Source organism: Ascochyta rabiei, chromosome 22 (genome assembly GCF_004011695.2).
Source record: "Ascochyta rabiei chromosome 22, complete sequence".
Lineage (NCBI taxonomy): Eukaryota > Fungi > Ascomycota > Dothideomycetes > Pleosporales > Didymellaceae > Ascochyta > Ascochyta rabiei.
Window position 1 is genome coordinate 254978 of NC_082426.1, and position 20349 is coordinate 275326.

The 20349-nt window shown below is 53.4% G+C and overlaps 8 protein-coding genes across 10 annotated transcripts, besides 5 other annotated features; 5 read left to right on the forward strand and 3 right to left on the reverse strand.

Moving 5' to 3' along the window:
- Positions 1–1040: 1040 nt before the first annotated feature.
- Positions 1041–3590, forward strand: EKO05_0011293 (uncharacterized protein; the record flags this gene model as incomplete). The annotated part of the gene is made up of 1 exon (XM_038944317.2): positions 1041–3590. One exon carries the CDS (start codon positions 1041–1043, stop codon positions 3588–3590), a length of 2550 nt encoding a protein of 849 aa, XP_038792483.2.
- Positions 3591–5223: 1633 nt separating this feature from the next.
- Positions 5224–6459, reverse strand: EKO05_0011294 (uncharacterized protein; the record flags this gene model as incomplete). Its single annotated transcript, XM_038947524.1, has 1 exon — positions 5224–6459. One exon carries the CDS (start codon positions 6457–6459, stop codon positions 5224–5226), a length of 1236 nt encoding a protein of 411 aa, XP_038792484.1.
- A 431-nt stretch (positions 6460–6890) lies between these two features.
- On the reverse strand, positions 6891–7154 carry EKO05_0011295 (uncharacterized protein; the record flags this gene model as incomplete). Its single annotated transcript, XM_059637957.1, has 1 exon — positions 6891–7154. The coding sequence occupies one exon, from the start codon at positions 7152–7154 to the stop codon at positions 6891–6893; it is 264 nt and encodes an 87-aa protein (XP_059493940.1).
- A 3151-nt stretch (positions 7155–10305) lies between these two features.
- EKO05_0011296 (uncharacterized protein) lies at positions 10306–11004 on the forward strand (the record flags this gene model as incomplete). The annotated part of the gene is made up of 1 exon (XM_038947525.1): positions 10306–11004. The coding sequence occupies one exon, from the start codon at positions 10306–10308 to the stop codon at positions 11002–11004; it is 699 nt and encodes a 232-aa protein (XP_038792485.1).
- Positions 11005–11631: 627 nt separating this feature from the next.
- Positions 11632–11829, forward strand: EKO05_0011297 (uncharacterized protein; the record flags this gene model as incomplete). The annotated part of the gene is made up of 1 exon (XM_059637958.1): positions 11632–11829. One exon carries the CDS (start codon positions 11632–11634, stop codon positions 11827–11829), a length of 198 nt encoding a protein of 65 aa, XP_059493941.1.
- Positions 11830–12725: 896 nt separating this feature from the next.
- Positions 12726–13055, forward strand: EKO05_0011298 (uncharacterized protein; the record flags this gene model as incomplete). The annotated part of the gene is made up of 1 exon (XM_059637959.1): positions 12726–13055. One exon carries the CDS (start codon positions 12726–12728, stop codon positions 13053–13055), a length of 330 nt encoding a protein of 109 aa, XP_059493942.1.
- Positions 13056–13575: 520 nt separating this feature from the next.
- EKO05_0011299 (uncharacterized protein) lies at positions 13576–17668 on the reverse strand (the record flags this gene model as incomplete). The annotated part of the gene is made up of 3 exons (XM_038944422.2): positions 13576–16349; positions 16398–16469; positions 16528–17668. 3 exons carry the CDS (start codon positions 17666–17668, stop codon positions 13576–13578), a joined length of 3987 nt encoding a protein of 1328 aa, XP_038792486.2.
- Positions 17261–17303: a tandem repeat.
- Positions 17342–17382: a tandem repeat.
- Positions 17433–17464: a tandem repeat.
- Positions 17669–18062: 394 nt separating the features above from the next.
- Positions 18063–18112: a tandem repeat.
- Positions 18113–18523: 411 nt separating this feature from the next.
- Positions 18524–18562: a tandem repeat.
- Positions 18563–18926: 364 nt separating this feature from the next.
- EKO05_0011300 (uncharacterized protein) lies at positions 18927–20199 on the forward strand (the record flags this gene model as incomplete). Of its 3 annotated transcripts, XM_059637961.1 has the most annotated exons (6): positions 18927–19298; positions 19361–19376; positions 19427–19512; positions 19598–19736; positions 19789–20061; positions 20121–20199. In XM_059637961.1, 6 exons carry the CDS (start codon positions 19181–19183, stop codon positions 20197–20199), a joined length of 711 nt encoding a protein of 236 aa, XP_059493944.1. The 3 variants fall into 3 exon arrangements, with proteins under 3 accessions (XP_059493944.1, XP_059493943.1, XP_059493945.1); XM_059637960.1 differs by lacking the exon at positions 19598–19736 and having other exon boundaries at positions 19350–19376; XM_059637962.1 differs by lacking the exons at positions 19361–19376; positions 19598–19736.
- Between the last annotated feature and the right edge of the window lie 150 nt (positions 20200–20349).

The following is a 20349-nucleotide window of genomic DNA, read 5'->3' on the forward strand; positions in this document are numbered from 1 at the left end:
TCTGCGGTTTCCTTTGCCTCGACCAGCTACCATGAGACCAATAATGCCCACTATTGGTGGTATGCACAACAAAACAAGGACTGGCGCCTTTTTCTTCAGTCGAGTTGCCAGCCAAGTTCCTCCCAGTGTGGCAATGATCTGAACTGCTCGGCTTCAAATGCGCCCAGCAGAAATCTAGTCGCCATCATGCCTGCAAAATTTTGTGCTCCGGCCATGCCACAGAGAATTACACCCTAGGTCAACACCATGATGACCACGAGCTTGCCAATTGGAAACTTGACTAAGAAGAACGCTACCAGAGGCTGCATGACCAGTCGCGCGATGTATACGATGCTACCTAGCCACGAGTACTGGTCGGAGTTGGGATCAAGGTCCGCATCTTCGATGAGTCCAAAGACGGACGCATATGAGAGGGCTGTCTTATTTAGGCTCTGCGGACAGTAAACTGACAGCAAGATTGGCAGGATGATCAGATCGAATCTGCGCAAGACTCTCTCATTCTCTGCAGCTATGACTACAATCCGCTCACTCGAGGCGAGCAGCTCGGCAGCTTTATCCTTGCCGCAAGTCGTGGGAGGAGGTTTATGAATTGACTCAACCGTCTCGACTTCGGTCTTGTCGATGTCTGGTGGTGAGAGCGATGGCATGATGAGGTTCGCCATGATAAGATATTTGCAACAAAAACTGGAGACTGCGGTGGAGGTGGGGATGGTGGAGATGATCACCCGACTTGTACTCAACCCCACGGGGCCTCGGGTGTTACTTCCTCACTATCTGTGGAAGCAGTTCGGCCGTAGATGCCTAAGACTTCCCTGTTGCTTAACCGAAAGCGGGCATGAAGAGTGGCAGCACACAACAGAACACCCATGTCGATCTCCGAAGTTACCGATGCTAAGGCCGACTCGACTCCATTTACTGCCGGAGCCACCAACATAAATGTTGCGAGATGTACACGATGAAGCAGCGACTAATACAACTCCAACTCCACTTTGACATCGATAGCCTTCACAAGCCCAGGACGACGACACGGTTCTCGCAGTATGCCTCAACTTGAGATTGTTCCACTTAAGTTCGAGGTCGTTCAAACAGTGGACGAGTCACCTGCTTCTATTCAGCTACAGTCATCACAAGGCGAGTACAAATTCAGCTTCGAAGCTTTGAAACCGGGACTGTTTCGTACAACGTTTACGTCTCCCAAACATCTGCTCCCACCGCATCGATCTGTGCCACTACCATCTACTAATTTGGAGGATGCCAACGTACAGCATCAGTCTTCTAGTGCAACTACGAAGTCGTTTCAGGTGGACAAAATAACTGCGAGCATCGACTGGACAACTGGGCCGCCCCTTCTGGCCCTTGGGTTTGCTGGTCAAGATACGCCCATTCACTCTGACCTTCCTCATCGCGCCTATGTCACCGATGGAACTGGAATAGCACACTACACAAAATACAACAACGGCACATTGCATGTTGGTCTGGGTGAGAAAGCTGCTCCTATGGACCTCTCCAACCGTCACTTCGTTTTGTCAGCAACTGATAGCTTCGGCTACGACGTGTACCGCTCAGACCCGCTTTACAAGCACATTCCGCTTCTGATCAACGCTACGCCTCAAGGATGTGTGGGAGTATTCTCTTCTTCCCATGCTCGGGGTTTCTATTCGATTGGTTCCGAGATGGATGGTATGTGGGGACGCTTCAAGGTCTACCGCCAAGAACATGGAGGGCTTGAGGAGTTCATCATACTTGGCGCCACCATCAAGGATGTAGTACGGATCTACGCAGATCTCGTCGGATACCCTCTTTTGGTCCCGAGATGGGCCTTCGGATACCTTGCGGGAGGGATGAAATATAGTATGCTGGATGAGCCGCGTGCATCAGATGCGCTGATGGAGTTTGCAAGAAAGATGAAAAAGCACGACATATCTTGCTCAGGCTTTCAAATGAGTTCCGGCTATACTGTTGCTGAAACAGAACCAAAGACACGCAATGTCTTCACCTGGAACCGACACCGTTTTCCTGACCCCAAAGGCTTCATAGATGCTTTTCACGAGCAAGGCATACGCTTAATTGCCAATGTCAAACCCTACGTACTTGAAAACCACCCCGAGTACGAAAAGTTAAAGGCAGCCGGCGCTTTTTTCACAGACCCTGTTACTGATTGCTCAGCTCAAGCGAGGCTGTGGAGCGCTGGTGGTGGTGAGAGTGGTCTAGGCGGTCACATCGACTTCACATCTGAAGCAGGATATCGCTGGTGGTACGAAGGCATCAGGGATCTCAAGCGCGTAGGTATTGACTGCATCTGGAACGACAACAACGAATACACCATACCTAACGACCAGTGGCAATGTGCATTAACTGAGCCTTCCGTAAACCAGGACAAAAATGGCAGCTATTGCAAAGACGTCGGATTCTGGGGACGATCGCTCAATACTGAGCTAATGGGCAAGAGTTCTTACGATGCTACGCTGGATGTCGAGCCAGATCAGCGACCATTTATTCTCACTCGGAGCGCAACAGCTGGCACTTTGAGGTACTGCGCTAGCGCGTGGAGTGGTGACAATGTTACGAGCTGGGAAGGTATGAAAGGAGCTAATGCTTTGTCCTTGGGTGCTGGCATGTGCTTAATGCAGTGCTACGGCCACGACATTGGTGGTTTCGAAGGACCGCAACCTACACCAGAGCTCCTTGTGCGCTGGTGTCAGCAAGGCATCTATTCTTCACGTTTTGCGATCAACTGTTTCAAGACTTCCCCAGAGAACAACAGCGTCGGTGACGTTATCGAACCTTGGATGTACGAGGAGACTACCTCGCTGGTTCGCGATATCATCAAGCGCCGATACGAACTCATTCCGTATCTGTATTCACTTGCACTCAATTCTCACTTGACTGCGACTCCACCGCAACGCTGGACGGGATGGGGCTTCGAGAAAGATGCAGAGGTATGGAGCAATAAGGTTATAACCGATGGTGAGACACAGTACTGGCTCGGTGATGCCTTGCTTGTCGGAGGCGTGTTCGAACCCGGCGCTTCAGTAGCGAGAATGTACCTCCCCAAAGACGCATCCGATCCCGATCTCCAATTCCTTGACGTCAACAACTCTTCTCAAGCCTACTACAAGGCTGGCCAGTGGATCGAGATCTCAGCCAGATGGGACCAGAGCATCCCTGTGCTCGCAAAGGTTGGCACGGCCATTCCTGTCGGTCGCCCAGAACAGACGCTTGCTGTAGGCGAAAAATCGAATCCAGCAAACTTGCAGCTTGACGACTATCGCGCCGTGGAGCTCTTCCCGCCAAAAGGCTCGTCAAACGGGAAAATATTCACGACTACTTGGTATGAAGATGATGGGATCAGCCCACCGCCGGCCAGCGTATCAATCTTTGAGTTGCGCTACACGACGACCGAAGACGTGGTCGCGGCTGAGCTGGAGAAGAAGCTTCAACCAGGCTTCCAAACAGTGTGGAATCAACTAGTGGTCATTCTCCCGGCTGGCGACACGCGTGCCGTGAAGCTCGACGGGCACCATGCCGAACTCGTCAAAACGGATGACAAAGGCCGTGTTCACTTCCGAGCCAAAAGCACTGATCATTAGTTTCGAGCTGATTCAGAAACTGTGCAAGAATCTTTTAGCTATCGTTGAGGCATGCGGTCTTCCTCAGGCCTCTTTTACGTGATCCATCTTAGTCCTCAATCATCTTTCATAGCTGTCTCAAACCCAAGACTGTGATGTGAGGTGTTCAGAAATAGACCATGTAGCCGTTAGGTCTTTCGAACGGTCACTGTTAGGATTTTTTGTCTGCCAGCGTTTGTCGTATACTATCCTTTGGCCCACCTCTCCGCTCAGCACGAACAGGGCCCATGATACAGCACTGACGCAGATATCTGTTAGCTTTCCCGAATAAACTGACGCACCATAGCTCGGCGATCTCCAGCTTCAATAAAAACGTCTGAATACGCCTGAATGCGCGCGAACACGCACCAGAACGAATAGGCCTGGCCGTGCGTCATTTGGCCCTGACGTTGGTTCCTAAGGCCAACACAAAGGTGCTGAGTAGCGGTCCTTTATCCATTCGTGACGTCGAAGCAGACCTTTCATTTAATTCGGGAGCCACAACGGCGCCACTCGAGCCAACAGGATGTGCCGTTGACTGACGAATCCAAAGGTCGAGCAGCAACATCAGCTATAAAGTGCGCTTGAGTCTTCAATGAAGTGTCACTCAACACCATACACTTATCTTTCCTTACCCTCGTTACCCCAATTTTCGCCGTCGGCCATGCGGTCTTTCATCTTGTTTACTTCAGCGCTTGCAAGTGCCATTCCCTACCAACCACAATCGTCGTGCAAGTCAACTCCTCTGGACCTTTCATGGCCTTCCGAAAACGAGTGGGCGTCTCTTAACTCCACGATCAACTGCTCTCTGTTACGTAACGTCCCTGCAGCATCCGCACGCTGGTCTGGCAATCCCTTCGGCTCGTCTGTGTCCTGCGATACCGCAACGGAGAAGTGGTCAACTGGTACCTGGCACTCTCAGCAACCAGAGTCTATCGACTACCAGATATATGCCAATAACACCTGCTTAACGAAGGATGTCTCTGGGTACTCAGCGGAGAAAGGCTGTATTATAGACGCCTTTCCTCGGTTTATCGTCAATGAAACGGATGAGAGTCATGTGGCGTACGCAATAAAGTGGGCTTCGGATAAGAACGTTAGGGTCGCGGTAAAGAGTGCAGGGTATAACCTGAACGGAAGGTATACCTGCAGATTCGTCATAGTATTGCTTGGTGGCTGACATATTGCTCCTCAGGTCTAGTGGCGCGCATGCACTATCCATTTGGACTCGAAACTTCCGCAATATCGAGCGTAATATAGTCTGGATACCTGCCCCTTCAACAGGAACTCTGCAAAGGACTACTATGGCGCGGGATACGAGAAGCTCAGGAGCATCAAGGCGAGATACGATCCAACTGAGAGTTTGTTCGTGTTAGCAGGCGTTGGAAGCGATGCGTGGCAGTATGATCTAGATACTGGAAAATTGTGTCGCGTACAGAAAAACGTGACTGCCAGTTCATGAGAGCTTGAACAGGAATCAGTAGCGTGGAGGGAGTATGGAAGCTGACCGGAGACTGGTGTGGATATCTGTGATGGTGTACTGTTTAGTCCGTATTAAACTCTATCTATTGGTCGATTTCAATATAACACTCAACTTCTATGGCAGCCAATGCGTTCAGTTTGGCGCAACGTATTCGTTGACAGTTGCAGCAGTAGCAAGGTCGAGCTTGATTCCAAACTGCCCTGTTGCCTGCCCAAAGCTCTCCTTCACTGCAGCGCTACCATATTCTCGCATTTCTTTTTCGTAGGCCGCTGTCACACCATCCCAGCTATCACCTTTGCCCTGTGTCCATGCTTCGCCAATCAATCTGCCGAGCAGATCTGAGTCCCGAACAGCGGTGTTCGCTCCGTTGCCTCCTGCAGGCGTCATGGCGTGGACAGCATCCCCAATCACTGTGACACGCGGCTCGTTCGGCCATTGTGGGACGCCCTCCGGGCTTGAGCATGTGATTTTCCAAAATGCAGCTTCGTCCTCGACCATGTTGTCGAACAGTGGTTTGACACGCTCATGCCAATGCGAAGTCAATGACTTGGCGATGTCAGCTGCTGGCTTGCCGATGATGGTGTAGTTGTCGTTGGGTGCGTTGATGACACCTGGGCTGCCTCCCATCGTCCAACCAAAGTTGATGTCCGGGTTGTCCATGTCATCCGCCCTCACATTTGTGATGATGAACACTTTGCCTCCATTTGGTTGAGTGGTATCATCGACGAGACGAAAGACGCCCTCGCCGAGACCCTTGAACGCTGTTGTAGGTGCCTGTCCATGGATACCCCTGGAACCTAGGTCGTACACTTTGATAGCGCCATTGGAGAGCTGACCTGCGACTGCACTTTTTACACCTTCGCCACCTACTATCATACTACCTTCCTCGCTCTTACTGCCATCTCTGAACACCAATCGCACACCACTCTCAGTCTTCTCGTATCCCGTCACCTGGTGGTTCCACCGCACATGCTCTTCCAGTCCCTCCATGAATATTTTCCTCATGTCTCCGCGACTTATCCCTACAACCTTTCCTCCTCGACTTGTCAATGCCTCCTTGCTCACGCTCGGCGCATCGGTGCCCAACGTTTTACCGCTGAGGGGGTCTATTGCTGCAAATCCCGCACCGCCTGTTTTACCGCATGCATCGTAGAATCTCGCAAAGCCCTCGGGGCCAAGCACTGACTCGATGGCATCGATACCAATAGCTGACAGACGCAGGCGGTAACCTTGTGCGCGGAATACGATCGATGCATCACGCTCGTAAACGATGAAGGGGATCTTCTGACGGTGAAGAGAGCGCGCTAGAAGGAGCGCGGCGATGCCTGCACCGGATATGAGGATAGGCTTTGGTGCTGTGGAGCTCATGGTGTTGATGCAGCGCAGGTACGGCGGTGATGGTGTTTGTTTGGAAAAGACTCTGTTCACTACGTGCGCGGGAGAGCGAAGGAAAGCGCGTTGGAGCAGATACATGAAGGTGTCATTGAATAGGAAAGTGCATCCGCTTTATGGCAGACGCGATGGTGCTGCTGTAGTGCGTTGCTGATGGATGTCGTCAACAGTGGGCGTGGGGGAGTGGGGGTGATTTGCAAGCCGCCGGAACCCCGCGGTCGTGAGCATCCGAGCCTTTGTCAGCTTCACCACCCACCCCTTGCCATCACAACAAGGTAGGCGCTTCGATAATCAACTGACATGACCTCAAGCTGACAATGATGACGTGATAGTATCGGTCTTTGATGTTCTCACTCTACTCAGTGCCTCAATTGATGAGGTCCTTGTAGCGATACCTCCTAGAAAGGCTACCTGCATTTTTCTCTTCTTTTGAACCTTGTTGCCATCCTTTGATAGAAAGCCAAATTCGATATCATGGGTGGCTTATAGTTTGGAAGTAGAGCAAGGTTTACTAGAGCACCGCCGCACCACCTTTCCCAGTATTTCAGGGCATTTCTGAGGGGGTTCTGCGGCTGTATTAGTAGGAACCTCATATTGCGCTGACAGTTTGACATTTTTCGCGGGTGATGAGGGTCGTTGAAATGGATGGGCGGGCGACAGGTTAGAAACATGTAAAGCGACCAACAGAGTGGGACTACGGCCTGGTAAGCCTGTACAACTTTCTTGTCTGAAGAATATCAGAAGTTCTTTCAAGAGAAAGCGTGATGTAGTGTTTGTCGCCAAGAGCAAGCGGACTGTCTTCCAATTGCTCAATCAACTCGCGAGTCTACCTAGGTACCTCTGACTTGAAGCCACCGTTTTCCAATACTCTCGTGACATTGACATTGGTGACCAAGAGGATGGCAACATTCCAACAGCTGATGTGATTCACAGCCATCCCGGCAGGCTCGACCACTCGTACGGGGAGATCATCAGGGGTTACCGAACCAACAACAAGCGTTCATCCATACGAGCCGAATCAATACCGTCGTGCTTCAGTACGAAAATCTAAGCATACCAGGCACACATCTTTCACGCCTCAGCACCTGCGAGTCGATAATCAGTCCGTTCTGAGTCGGCGGAAAAGAGGACGCAGTGTAGCGACGCAGCCTACAATCATGCCCACACCGTTCCCAGCATAACCCCAGAGTACTAGATCAGAAATTTCGTAAAGACATTCGCCCGCATTGGTGAGGTTGACGGTGTAGACGAGGCGGGTGCAGGCGGACAAGCTGGCTCTGTGGTACAGCAAGATTAATGGCGACAAGTATCTCGTGTCTGTCACAAATTACAGGGCTCCAAGACCAAGGATGACGCCTACAGATAATTTTGCATTACGGGTGAGCTGGACGTTCCACAGGAGCGGTATGGGTAGCAAGGCGCAAAACCAGTCCGTAGTGATGTTGACCGCTGTGGTTGCGTAGTATATGTCGGCAAGTGTTTGTGCCGGATTACATTTGCCGCCTCTGATCGAAGTATCGCATGCATTTTGTACTGGTAGGCAGTGGAAGATGATGTACAGCATGGCGATAAGACTCATGACTGTGAACATACCCGATACCGCGTACAGATTTTGTGTGTACTTGAGCCTGTTTGAGGCAATAAGAACCAACATGAACGCAATGCTTAGCTTAATTGGAATGATGGCGGCGCAGTAAAAGACTTCAAAAAAGAAGAAAACCCGTGCACGTCAGTGACCGTCCGCATATACACACAGATTTATCATACTTGTATGCCCTGTTTCGTCTCAGTTTTGTTCAGATTGGACTGATGAATGCCAATTCCATGGTATGCCCCGCCAATGCACGCAGCAGTCAACGCAGTGAAGGGAATCTGAACCATCAGCGTTGTGTCGAGTCCAGCAGTGGTGTATGTAGCTTACAGTTGCAGCCGCCATGCACCAGTCGTCCATGCCAAAAGAGCTACTTCGTAATCTTGTGTATATCCGCAATCCGAAAACAACGTAAGCGATGGTTGCAAGGGCAATCAGTGAGCCCGCAAGCTGAGGAGCATTATCACCATAGTAAGTCATTTTGAAGACCTAACGGATGAAAAACCTGGCTTAAAAAGAAGGGCGAAATATGCACAAACAAGAGATGGAGAATATATGGATTTTGGGTTAAAACATTCTGTCATAAGATTGCGGGTGAGTCGTGATTCCTGCATGTGGGTCAGGTTAGAGGTTGTGAGCAGGGAGACCCAGCTGTATAAGAACACAAGGAGACATCATGCGAGCAGGGACGAATGGTCGAGTGGCTCTCGAGAGAGGTAGGAATTGCATGCTGATCGGCTAGTTGACCACTTGCCGCATGCTCCAAAACAACGTCTGGAGAAACCCGGTGGCGTCTTGGTCCGTGGCGTCTGGCGGGTTCCGGTTGGCCTGGAGGGTCCGATCGGTCAACATAACCGCTTCATTTGTATATCTTACCCCACATCTCGAGCCTTTTCCGGTATGCGGGTATGCTAGCTCACTTTTGAGCCCTGCAATGGTGTCTTTTTTGGTTGCAGTATCATATCGTGTGTTAATATAACTAGGTTCCGGCAGAGGTGACGAGTAATCCTGGTGAGAGACTTCTAGAACACAAATTTGAGTGACTGCTCAAGCTTGCAGATACGGCAAACTAAGTGAAGCACATATTATTGCTAGGGCCCTGGGGGCCAGCAAAGTCTTTCCCATGCTGGCCGTCTTCTCCTCGCTATGGGGCTTTTTCGGGGTACCTTATGGTATTTTCTGGTTATAGACTTGTAATGAAAAGCGGAACGGAGAAGAGAGAGAAAGAATTTGTGCGCAGGACGGTGATATTGTTCGTTTGGTTCAACTTCGAGCGTGGTGTAGCGGATGTTCTCGCAGGGCCGATCAGCAGGTTTCTCTTAAGCGACGAGATTGATAAGAGTGCCTTTGGGCTGGGTCAGTACGCTGGTCTGGTAAACTTCTCTGGATTCGTGTTACTATTCAGTGCAGCTGGAGGTCTTTTGTCAGTCTACGAGAACTAGAGGATGAGGGATACGTATTCCTGAATGTTTGCCTTGCGAAAAACTGACGGAGGGACGTCAAGGCTGGTTCGCCAAAATCAGCTCTGAATTTGCGTTGCGCAAAGTTCGATCAGATCCGATACAAGGATCTGTGACAGTAGCTAAGACCAAGACTCCAGCCTACTATTCGTGTGGGTTTTAACCTCCTCACGAACTATTACACCGTTCCTACTCCACTTTAGTCCTACAACTTGTTGCAAGGTATCAATGCATCCAGATCTGGCCAGTGGTGCATCAAAAGAGGATCACGACGGCGCGACACAAATGCATCATGAGCATCTTTCCATTTTAGGTGAATACACAACACATTGCAATATCTCGCATCTGCACATGCGTACGTTTTGAACGCGAGAACTGCTCGGAGAAGTTTCGAAGAGCTCCGGTGACGTTCGTCCGTCGCATGTGAGCACAGACCAACAGCTCTGGGCAACGGTGGAGACGTCGCTTCTGGCTCTCCATTGGTCCTAGACTCCGGCTTGCACCCATCTTCTCGTCCGTGAAGCTGATGTCAGAAGCAAAGATGGGTTATAAGGCCTCCTCGTGCGCAACGATTAAAGGTCACCAGCGCGAGTGAGCAGGACCCAAACCCCCTTCAGTTGACCAAGTCAACCGCAGTGTTCTACTAACCGTGTTGAGTTATTCTACCCACAGTCTCGAACATACAGAGTACCATAAACTATCTGTCCTTCAATCTCAAGCTCTGATCTTCTCAATCAACACACCAAATCAATCTCCAGCTCCCATCTCAACATGAAAGTAGCAATCGTCGGCGCAAACGGCTCAATCGGCAGCGCCATACTGCGTCAAGTCCTTTTACACCGCGACATAACCTCCATCGTCGCAATAACACGCAACCCGCTCCCCTCGAGCCCCCCACCAGACCCACGGCTGCACAACGCCCTAATCTCAGACTTCAGCAACCTGGACAGCGTCCCAGAAACAACATGGTCGCACATCCTCACCGCCGACGCGCTGATCTGGGCCGTGGGCACGTACGACTACAACGAAGACGTGAATCTGCACTACCCGCTCGCGTTCCAGGAACAGCTCGCAAAGCGGCTGCAGGAGAGGGCAGGCGCGAATGGCAAGTTTAGATTCATTCTCCTCGGTGGCGCGTTCGTGGAGCCTGATCAGCAGCGCTGGCTATACTTTCTTGGTGCGCAGCGGCGCTTGAAAGGAGTTTTGCAGACGCGGACGCTGAAATTCGCCGAGGCGAACAGTGGAAGCGGCTGGGAGGCGTATGTTATTAGACCAGGTGGCATTCTCATGGGTGGTGATACGTATGTAAATAGCATTGTGGAGTTTTTATTTGGAGGTGGTTTGGCGATCAGAGGAGAGGAGTTGAGCGCTTTTGTGGCGGAACTGGCTGTCAGTGGGTCGGAGCGGCATGTTATTGAGATCAGGGAGATGACGGAAGTCGGGAGGCGGTTACTGGCTGAGAGAAAATAGGTGGGTCACCAGATAGAGAGTTTCGCTGAGACGTAGTAGTCTGCTTACCGTCAAATACTCAAAGCGCCTGATAGCCTTTAAGCTTGCTTCAATTCCATAGTGTACATTCAATAATACAACCGTTTAACCTGCAACTCACTTGGTGCCACACTCCAGCTTTGCAGTATGGGTTGAATGAGTAACACCATTGAAGCGCATCCTAGAACTGCCACAAAACCCAGCAACTCCGGCAGTCGACACACTAGCCTCACCACAAGAACGAAACATCTCTCAGGTCGAGTTTCTAACCCACGAGCCCGTCACTCCGGACTGCACATCAGGAAGAGCCCCAAGACGGACTGTAGAACCCTCCTTCAGAATCATTAAAACCGACATCCCAGTCCCCTCAAAGGTAGTAAATGTATGTGAAGAGCGTCCCAGAGTCAAAAGAGTGAAGCATGGACATCACATAGTTCCACAAGCCGCAAAGCAAAAAGCCCTACTCCGCGCGCGCGTCAACCGTGACTGGCAGCAGACAGGATTGACATAACCAAACACATTCATTCGTAAAACTGCTCTGATATCGGTATCGCTGGTACAAGATCCCCAGACCCTCTGTTGCCGTTTCTTTTCAAGGTCGTTCCTATCATGTCATGGCCGTTCTTCCAACAGCGTCGTTGCTCCATCGACTCTTCACATGACGGTGCAGGAGCACGACTCGGCGCAGCCGCAGCAGTCGCACGATTCTCCGCAGCCCATGGGCTTGGGCTTTACGATGGTGGAGATGGAGGAGACGGTGCTGGCGGGCATGTTTGCGGGGCGGTTGTTGATTTGTTGAGAGTCTGAGAGTATGTATGTCAGTGGTGGTGTTGTTCAGAATTGGAAGCGTGACGTACCGGGTGTGAGATGTGGAATGTTGTAGTTCGTGCTGGGAGTGAAGAAGTGGAAGTGAAACGAGAAACGAAGGGTGTAGCAATGAGCAGAAAGGCTTTATACCCGCCGTCCAGAAGCACTGACTATGGGGTCACAACGCCCCAACCCAACTCGTCATCGTCGTGCCAGCCACGAAACCGCCCGCGCAGGCCGATCGTATTCGAGGGCCCTTGACCGCATCCTGCAGTGTCAACACCTGCCCCCTACCGGCTACACAACTGGCTGAGACTCCCAGCTGCACCGTCTCGCACCGCGGACTTCGCCACCATTGGCCATACGCATCGAGCGCAATCAAACCAAGACAAGCCCGCAGTGGCTGAGCCGATCCATGGCAGCACCGACACAGCATCATTGGGCGCGCAGCCACAAACCTCGCGTTCCAGCCATGCATGCATGCACGCTGACAGGGATATGCTCAAGTGCTAAGCAACGCAAGCATTCTAGCGCGCCAAAAAGCCGCACAAAATCAAGGCATAAGCTTTTACCAAGCTCCCGTACTACCCGCTTGGCGGTGAATCGTGCCACGGCTCGCCGGCGCTAGAGGCCGTCTGTGCCACACCGTGTGGCCCAGCTGAGGGGCTGCGTGATGTCGTCGTGCCGTGGCTGCGTCAGCGCTTCGCCGGGGCCAGTACGTGGCTCGTGGGTGTCGACTACTTGGGCCTGCTGAGTTGTGTAGTGGGTGGGAGGAAGTATGTTCTGCGGCCGCTGAGATGAGTAGCGTTTTCCAGATAAGAGTAGGTCGCCTGGCCGTTCATTGCGTCTGACATCGCATCTGACATCGCGTCTGACATGGTAGGCCCGAGCTGCACATGACACAAGCTGAAAAATGTCACTCATCTTTAATACCGCAACGCAAGGATGACAATGTGTCACCAAGGTTGAGAGGAGCTCGGCCAGACTGCAGAAGCAACGGGCGCCGAAAACCTAGTGTGCATTGTTTGCTTGTGCGTCCAGGAAATTCAAGTATTCAACACATCACACAAATCCTACCCTTGGATGCATTTGCAATTTTTATTCTTTCCACTCAGTGGCAGGAGGTCGTTCATGCCTCGTACACTTTGCGTCGTTGCAACACCGCCTCATCGCTGTATATCTATACACCACCTTCTGTCGTAACATCAGAAAGAGCCAGCCCGTGAGAGTTCCGTTCCATTTCCTTCCATCCCAGGACAAATGCGACAGAAAATGCTCTTGTATTCACCAGACCCCGAGCACCCAACAAAACATGACAACATGCGATAAAACTCCAGATAATGCCCAAACCAGAACCTGCATGCATGTGCGCGCGCGAGTAAAAAAGCTGTGTACGCCGACCATTCATAGCAAATAGAGAATTGGTCCTGGGACTGACCAAGTACGACAAAAAAACTGTAATCGAAAGCATCGTACCCCAACGACGTCTCTTAACCCCCATCAACTCACTCGGCCTTTGTAAGGCAACCATGCCTGTACTGCTTATGGCGCTTTCCTATTTGTGTCGAGCCATGAGCCTCGCGTCCAAGGACACGTCGTCGTGGTCGCTGGCCCGATATCTTCGAGCGCAAGAGTTGGCGTACCCCGGCCGCTCGGAAGACTGTTTGCTCCGTTGCTAGGAGCCGGGCAGGAACGCAGCTCAGGCAATTGACTGTTGAGGGTTTGATTGTACCGGTAACCTATGCTTTACCCACCCTTGCGCTCTGTACCATTGGCAGGCAATGGCTCGCCTGTTGTCTTCTGCTCTGGTGTCCTTTTTCGACCATTCTTTTTCCTTCGGCTCTGTGAGCTCTGCCACGAGCCAGTGTTACCCATGGCTGAACCCACCTTCTGGCCTTTGTCGTTTGGCTTGTTGTGCACGCCGCGGCCATTGTCTTTACTCGGTGTCGACTGTTTCGGGAGTGACGCCCGACGGCTTTGCTGATGGTGCTCTTTGTGTCCCTTGGTGCCATTAGTTGGCTTACTATTCTCTGACTGCCTGTTGGCAGTTGGCGATGGTGTTCGCTTCTCAAACACCGGCGATAGTAGCGGTAGGTTCGCAGTCTTGATTTCTTGCGGTGGAGCTCGAGGTGCGTTCACAGTGTCGAGAGACGAAAGACCATTCGGCAGGGCAGTGGCTCGCCACGGAGGCACGTCTTGCTTTGGAGATACGTCCTCGAAGTGTGTTTGCGGGTCCTTCTTGGCGTCATAATTCATAATCTCGTCTGACACTTCGGGGAAGGGCTGCCGGTCCTCGCTAGGCACTCGTGCTAGACCATTGGCTTCAGCTGGGTCAGAGCTTTGGACCGATCCGTTCACAACAGGGCTGCTCATCATGTTTGCTGCGCTTTGTCTCTGCATCTCTTCCAGGACAAGTTGCTGCCGAGCTTGGAGCTCTCTGATTTGCTGTTCTTTGATCTGCTGCGGGTCCGGTTGACTAGCATAAGGACCTATAGCCGATGAGCCGAGATTTTCATTTTTCGGGACAAAGTCTCCCCTCTCGCTTTTGAATTGATCACGAGGTGGCACCGAAAAGGAGCCATTGACAATCACAGGCCCAAAATCAGGAGGAGGCCGGACACAATCTACACGAGCCTTGCGTTGCTCGTTAGCGGGTAAAATTGGAGGCACTCCCGTCGATTCCTTTCGAACGTGACCACGCAGAGGAGAAGGTGAACGGGACACTCGCCGCAAAGCAGTATTGAGAAGGGGTTGGGTAATTTCCGACGATACCCGTCTTTTGCGTTGAACCAGCTCGCTGAACGATGGTATCGCACCAACGGCATAGTCTTGAAGTGATCGTACTGGGGGCTGCTCTGCAACATGATAGCCCATGTACTCCTTGGGTGTGCTGGACAGTGTCGAGCCTGCTGGCTCCACACTGCTTGACGGCGGACTCGATTGACTGTCCGAGGTCGACTGCGTTTCTGGTGTGTCTTGAGATGACCGCGCAACAGGATACCCGGCGAATGCAGCAGGGTCGTAGAACTGGGGCATCGGTGGGTAGCTAGCCAACACAGGCTGCTGAAGCACTCCACGGGCAGGTTGGGATTGCGAACGGTTGACGCTGGTATCGCTGGCGTTTGAAGCCCGGTGGACAACTCGACGCGCACCGGGCATGCTGTTGCTCAGGGATGGCGAAGATGGATTCGTCCTGACGGAATCCTGAGGAGCGCCGGAGTGCTGTGCATTGAAGAAACCGGGATACTGATACAAGAAGCCCTGTGGAAGCGTGTTTGGCGGAATGCCAATCTCTGCCAATCTAGGGCTCGATGTCCTGTTGACATAAGGCGACTTCTGCGGAGACCCATTTGAACTGCTGGGTAGGTAGTGCTGTGCTTGTGCTTGAGCGACAGCATGGGCATGCATCTGAGCTGCACGGTGCGCTTGCTGGGCATGTTGTTGTGCGGCCAATTGGGCACGCAAGGAATTCGACTGCATCTCGAGCATCTGGTACTGCTGATAAAGCTGATCGTGCAGCTGGTCATGGATGCCTCGAGGAACAGTGAAGTACTCCTGACCGGAACCATGCTGAAGTGGTGGGCTGTGCAGAAACGGTGGTCGCCCTTGCGCAAAAGGCTGACTGCCAGATGATCTCCGGCTACCGTTGGTGTGCTGTCCTTTGACATTGAACCCTCCTCTTCCGCCTCGATGATTCGACCCTCCTCGACCGCTTCGAATGGGCACGCTGGAGGTAAGGGTTGTCTTCTTGGAAGTCGGTTTTTGGAAAAGCAGAGGGTTGGGTTTCCCCTCGACAGGGAACTGAAACTGCTCGCATGCCTTGTCAAGCTGCTGTGCATCAGCAAGCAGATCGAAAGCTCGCCGAATCTCAAGGTGTAGGCCGTGCCAAGCATAGTCATCGGCCGAGTTGCCTAGGTTGCGTTCAATGTTGAACGGCTCCTCGACGCAAAGTCGGTTCGTGCCTTCTTTCTGTCCACCTCCTGGATGCCAGCCCTTCTCTTCTCTTGGAATGCGCTTCCCCTGTCGAATCGAGATGGCTTCTTTTTCGTAGTCTACCTCGTGCCCATACAGCCGGAAGAAGTGAAAGAGCAGTTGGCCCACACTTTCTTTGTTTGAATCGCCAAACCCTCGGAGCTTATCGACGTCATCAGCGAAACCAGAGTGTGATGGCTGGCCCGTGCTCCTGTCGATCTCTCGAAAGGGAAGGCTGTGCAAAGCCGGAAGAATGGGCGGGTCTCGAGTCTGAAGAAAGTTGATGATCAGGCAAATCCAAGTATACGAGCTGATGGTGCCACCGATGCCAGCGTCATTGAGAAGACGTTGCTTCGTCCAGTGCTTGATGATCATGGCCAATGGACGTACGCGTTCGTCAATCTGAATATACGTTCTGATCATCCGCGTGTTCTCGAGAGCAGCTACGTTGTTTACGTTCATGTCGCAAGCGAGTTCCAATTCAGGATCCCAGACCTTGACTATCCGCACCTTGGCCTGCGGTATGCAGACGACGCGTTCCATGCCGTCTGTGGGGGTTGTCAGCATTCAGCATGCGGAACGAGGGGACGGCGTACATTTGTCGAGAGCCTCAGCGAGCGGATGCATCTCTTCTAGGGAGGTCATGGGCGTCTGTATACAAATGTCGACTTTGGAAGGAATCAGCACACAAACAAGCACACAAAGACAGCTGTCCAAGAGCCTTACCATCACTGTCCGTCGTATACAGCATGTTGCCTGAAGAGCCAAAAACGTGCACCTTGGATAGATTTCCAGGGAACTCTTTTTCGAGCATGTGTTGCACCTTCTGGACAAAACGGTCGCGTTTGCGGGTATTCTCCAGGCTCGGCTGTAACCGGTCGTACAGTTCGCGCATGTCGCCACTGAGTTTGTCGTCTTCGTGAGGATCCAGCGTCTTCTTGGGCTCCTCCTTGGCCTTGTCCAGAATGTCTGACGACTCATACGGCATTCGTCGCCGTCCTAACGAGCCAACGTTTGTCTCGTACTTGCACTTGAAGGGTCGGCCAAGTCGCAGTGTCGGCATGGTGCTGTTCGCCTCGGACGAAACAGAGCGTGGCGAGTGGCTGCCCAAGCCACTGTTGGGGGACGGTGAGCGCGAGCGTGACTCGTACTTGCGGGCCAGCTGCAGGGGCGTCGAGGGGACCGAGTTCGAGTGCTGCGAGACTATGGAGGGGCGCTGGAGGCGCTGGGGCGTGATGTTGGCATCGTCTTGTTTGCTCGCCACGGAACTGCTGTTCCGCAAATCATTGGATGTCATGTTGGGCGCACGGGTGTGCACGCTGGACGCCTGCTCTTTATGCCCATCGAGCTGCTGACGCGTGAGCGCCGTCTTGTCAACAGGCTTGTGCTTCGAGGACCGAGGCTCTTCCCGCTCTGGTGGCGGGCTGTAGTGCGGAGACACGATGACGGCGGCTGCAGTCGAGGGTGAGGGCGAGGGCAAGGGCGAGGGCGAGGGCGAGGGCAAGAACGCAGGCGCAGGTGTGGCGGTCAATGCAGTCGAGGCGTAGGCGTGGGGGTGGGGGTGCACTTGGTCGATGCGCGCAAGGTGCACAAAGGGATGCAACGGGAGGGACGAGGGCAGTTTGTGCGGCTGGTAGTGGTGGTGGTGGTGGTGGTGGTGGTGCGAGAGCGAGTGCAGCGGGTTCAGTGGAGAGAGCGAGTACAGCGGTGTGTGCCAGCCCTGAAGGGGAATGGTCGTCGAGGGAGGGTGCACGGCGAGACGAGGGGCGCGCCCTTGGATCTGGCGATGGGCTGGGGAGATGGCAGTGGCTAGTGGATATGGGGCGTATAGATGGGTGGCGGCGGTGCTGTGGCGGCGGTCGCTCATAAAACCGCAGCAGCGTGTGTCGCTGTGGTGGGAGCGGTCGTGGGTCGCCGTTGGCCGTGCGATGTACGATGGAGGATGCGCCGAGGGGCTGTTGGTGCTCGTGCTGGTGCTTGTGCTCCGGCTCCGTGTATGCGGTGCACGTTCGCCAGTGGCAATGGCAGCGGTCGGGCGGGGGGCAGGGTGGAGGGGGGTGGAGGGGGGCGTCTGTCTCAGCAGCGCGGTGAGGGCACGCGTGGGAACGGAAATGTCGTCGAAGCGGTAGTGACTTCTCGTCGAACCCCTGCGGTGGAGTCGCACTGGGCCGCTGTGATTCGGCGCCGCGCGGGACGTGACCTCGGCGGGGCAGGGCAGACGAGAGCAAGCGGCGACAAAGCAATGCACAGCGCGAACAAGTGAGGGCGAGGGCGAGGGCGAGGACGTGGACGTGGACGAGGACGAGGACGACCAGCGAGAGCGAGCGCAGTGCGTGGAGGCGTTAATGGCGGCCAGCAAGAGGGATGAACGCACAGGGCCCACGCCGCTCGCACGTTCACTCCCTCAGCTAAGACAATATACTATTACTTATGACCACCTGCCTCCACACCCAAAAGATGTGACAGAGGCGCCTTTCAGACGGGAGCAATCTATTCAGGCTCGCGCCTGCTCCTGCTGCTGCGCCGTTTGAGCATGGCGGCGCTGCATGGGACCACTTGGACAGAGCCGTGCTATTCTCCACACGCCGCACGGCCAGACCCCCCCCCCCCGTCCAAGAGGACCAGCAGAAGTTAGAACACGCAGCGCCGTGCCATGTTTAGCAATGCTGTTCGCCCTGAATAGCAGCCTCCGCCAAGGGCTGATTCATCTGGCCGCCGGCTCACATGACACAACTGTCACAACATGACATGACATGACATGCCTGTAACGCTGCCCCTCCACCACTGATGTGGTAGGTACTAGGTAGGAAGATGCGGACAACCATCGACGGCTGACATGAACATGGCCATCTTGAAAGGGCCGCGTCGAACACACCTCACCGAGTCAATGGTGCTCAGAAATAGAATTGCTGACCGACCAACCAGAACGCAATGACGGCTAGCTGAGCGCGACCGTGTTGTATAGGCCCATATTACCGTGCAGCCCGTGTCGTTTCGAAATAATTGTCTCTCTCCGCAATGCCCATCATCAGCACACAGGCGCCTCACCCTCGGGCGAGCTGCTGCAGGGACACTCCGGTACAGCCGCAGCCGTTGTTAGTCGGACCGCCAGACTGACCATGTCCATGTCCAGACTGTCCAGCTTGGCATGCGCACCGCAGCAGCACTCGGTTTCACTCGCCATTTCAACCAGCATGACGTCGCTGCCTCGGCCTTCACTCAGACATCAGACTTCAGCTGGAACTACAGGGAGTGGTCTGTGTCCTGTGTCCACTGGCTTGCATCTGCATACGGTACCGTACACGGACCACCAGCATCAGGAACCATGGATGATGCAGGGTGCTCACCCAAGGCTTGCCACTACACCGAATAGAGACACATGTCCCAGAGCGTCAACATGCTTCGCCCTCTGCAGCCACGCATCTTGCAGTCGCCCACAATCGCTCGTTGTATCAAACGCAGATCGATATTCTCTACAATGGCACATCAACGCATTGGTAAGCGTCTTGGCTGTATTCTCTTCTTGCCATGACTGATCGTGATCGTGCTGGTACTGTAGCAAACCCCGCTCTCTTGTACCCATCCCACTATCCATGCGCCGCGTACCCTGCTGATGCCATGCCAGTGTTTGCGATCTGCAGGAAAAGTTCCGGCCCGCTATACACGAGTTCCCCAAAGTCGTTGCAACCACACAGAAGCTGCTCAGAGCCAGTACGTTCCCACCAGCTGCACTCGTTGACTTGCACAACACCTGCACGCACATCAGCTCTGCCGTCGTTCCTAACATCACACACAGGCAAGATCCTGAACATTCCCGTATTTGCAACCACACAGAACAAAGCTCGACTCGGAGAGACATGCCCTGAACTCCAGCTCGATGCACCAGAAGGCGTCCAGACCCTCGTGCACGCAGACAAGACGCTCTTCTCCATGATGTGTGTCGACGTCCCCACACACCGCCATCACAGTCACGCTAACACCCTACAGTACCCCAGAAGTCCAGAAAGCCCTCGATCCACTCCGTGCAAATGGCCCCATCTCCGCCATCATCGTCGGAATCGAAAGCCACATCTGCATCACGCAGACTACGCTCGACCTCCTCCGAGCCGGCCACAAGGTCTATGTCATTGCCGATGCAGTGAGCAGCTGCAACAAGGAAGAGGTCCCGCTAGCCCTGGCTAGGCTGAGGCACGAGGGCGCCGTTGTCACAACGAGCGAGAGCTTCCTATACGAGGCTGTGGGAGACGCCTCCACACCAGAGTAAGTAGCTGCCCGAGTGAAGACGCATGTTCAAGGTCGAACGAGCTGACATGTGCCAGGTTCAAGCAGATCATCAAGCTGGTCAAGGACACATCAGCGAGCACCAAGGAGTCGCTGCAGACGCTTTGCAAAATCTGAGCTCTTCAAGAGGGAAGCCAAAGGACACATCGACGAGCACCGAGGAGTCGCCGCAGACGCTCTGCAAGATCTGAGCCCTTCAAGATGGACGCTATCAAGTAGTGCTGTATTGCCATCTTCTTTGCCTAATCAGAATTCGTTGCAACCTTC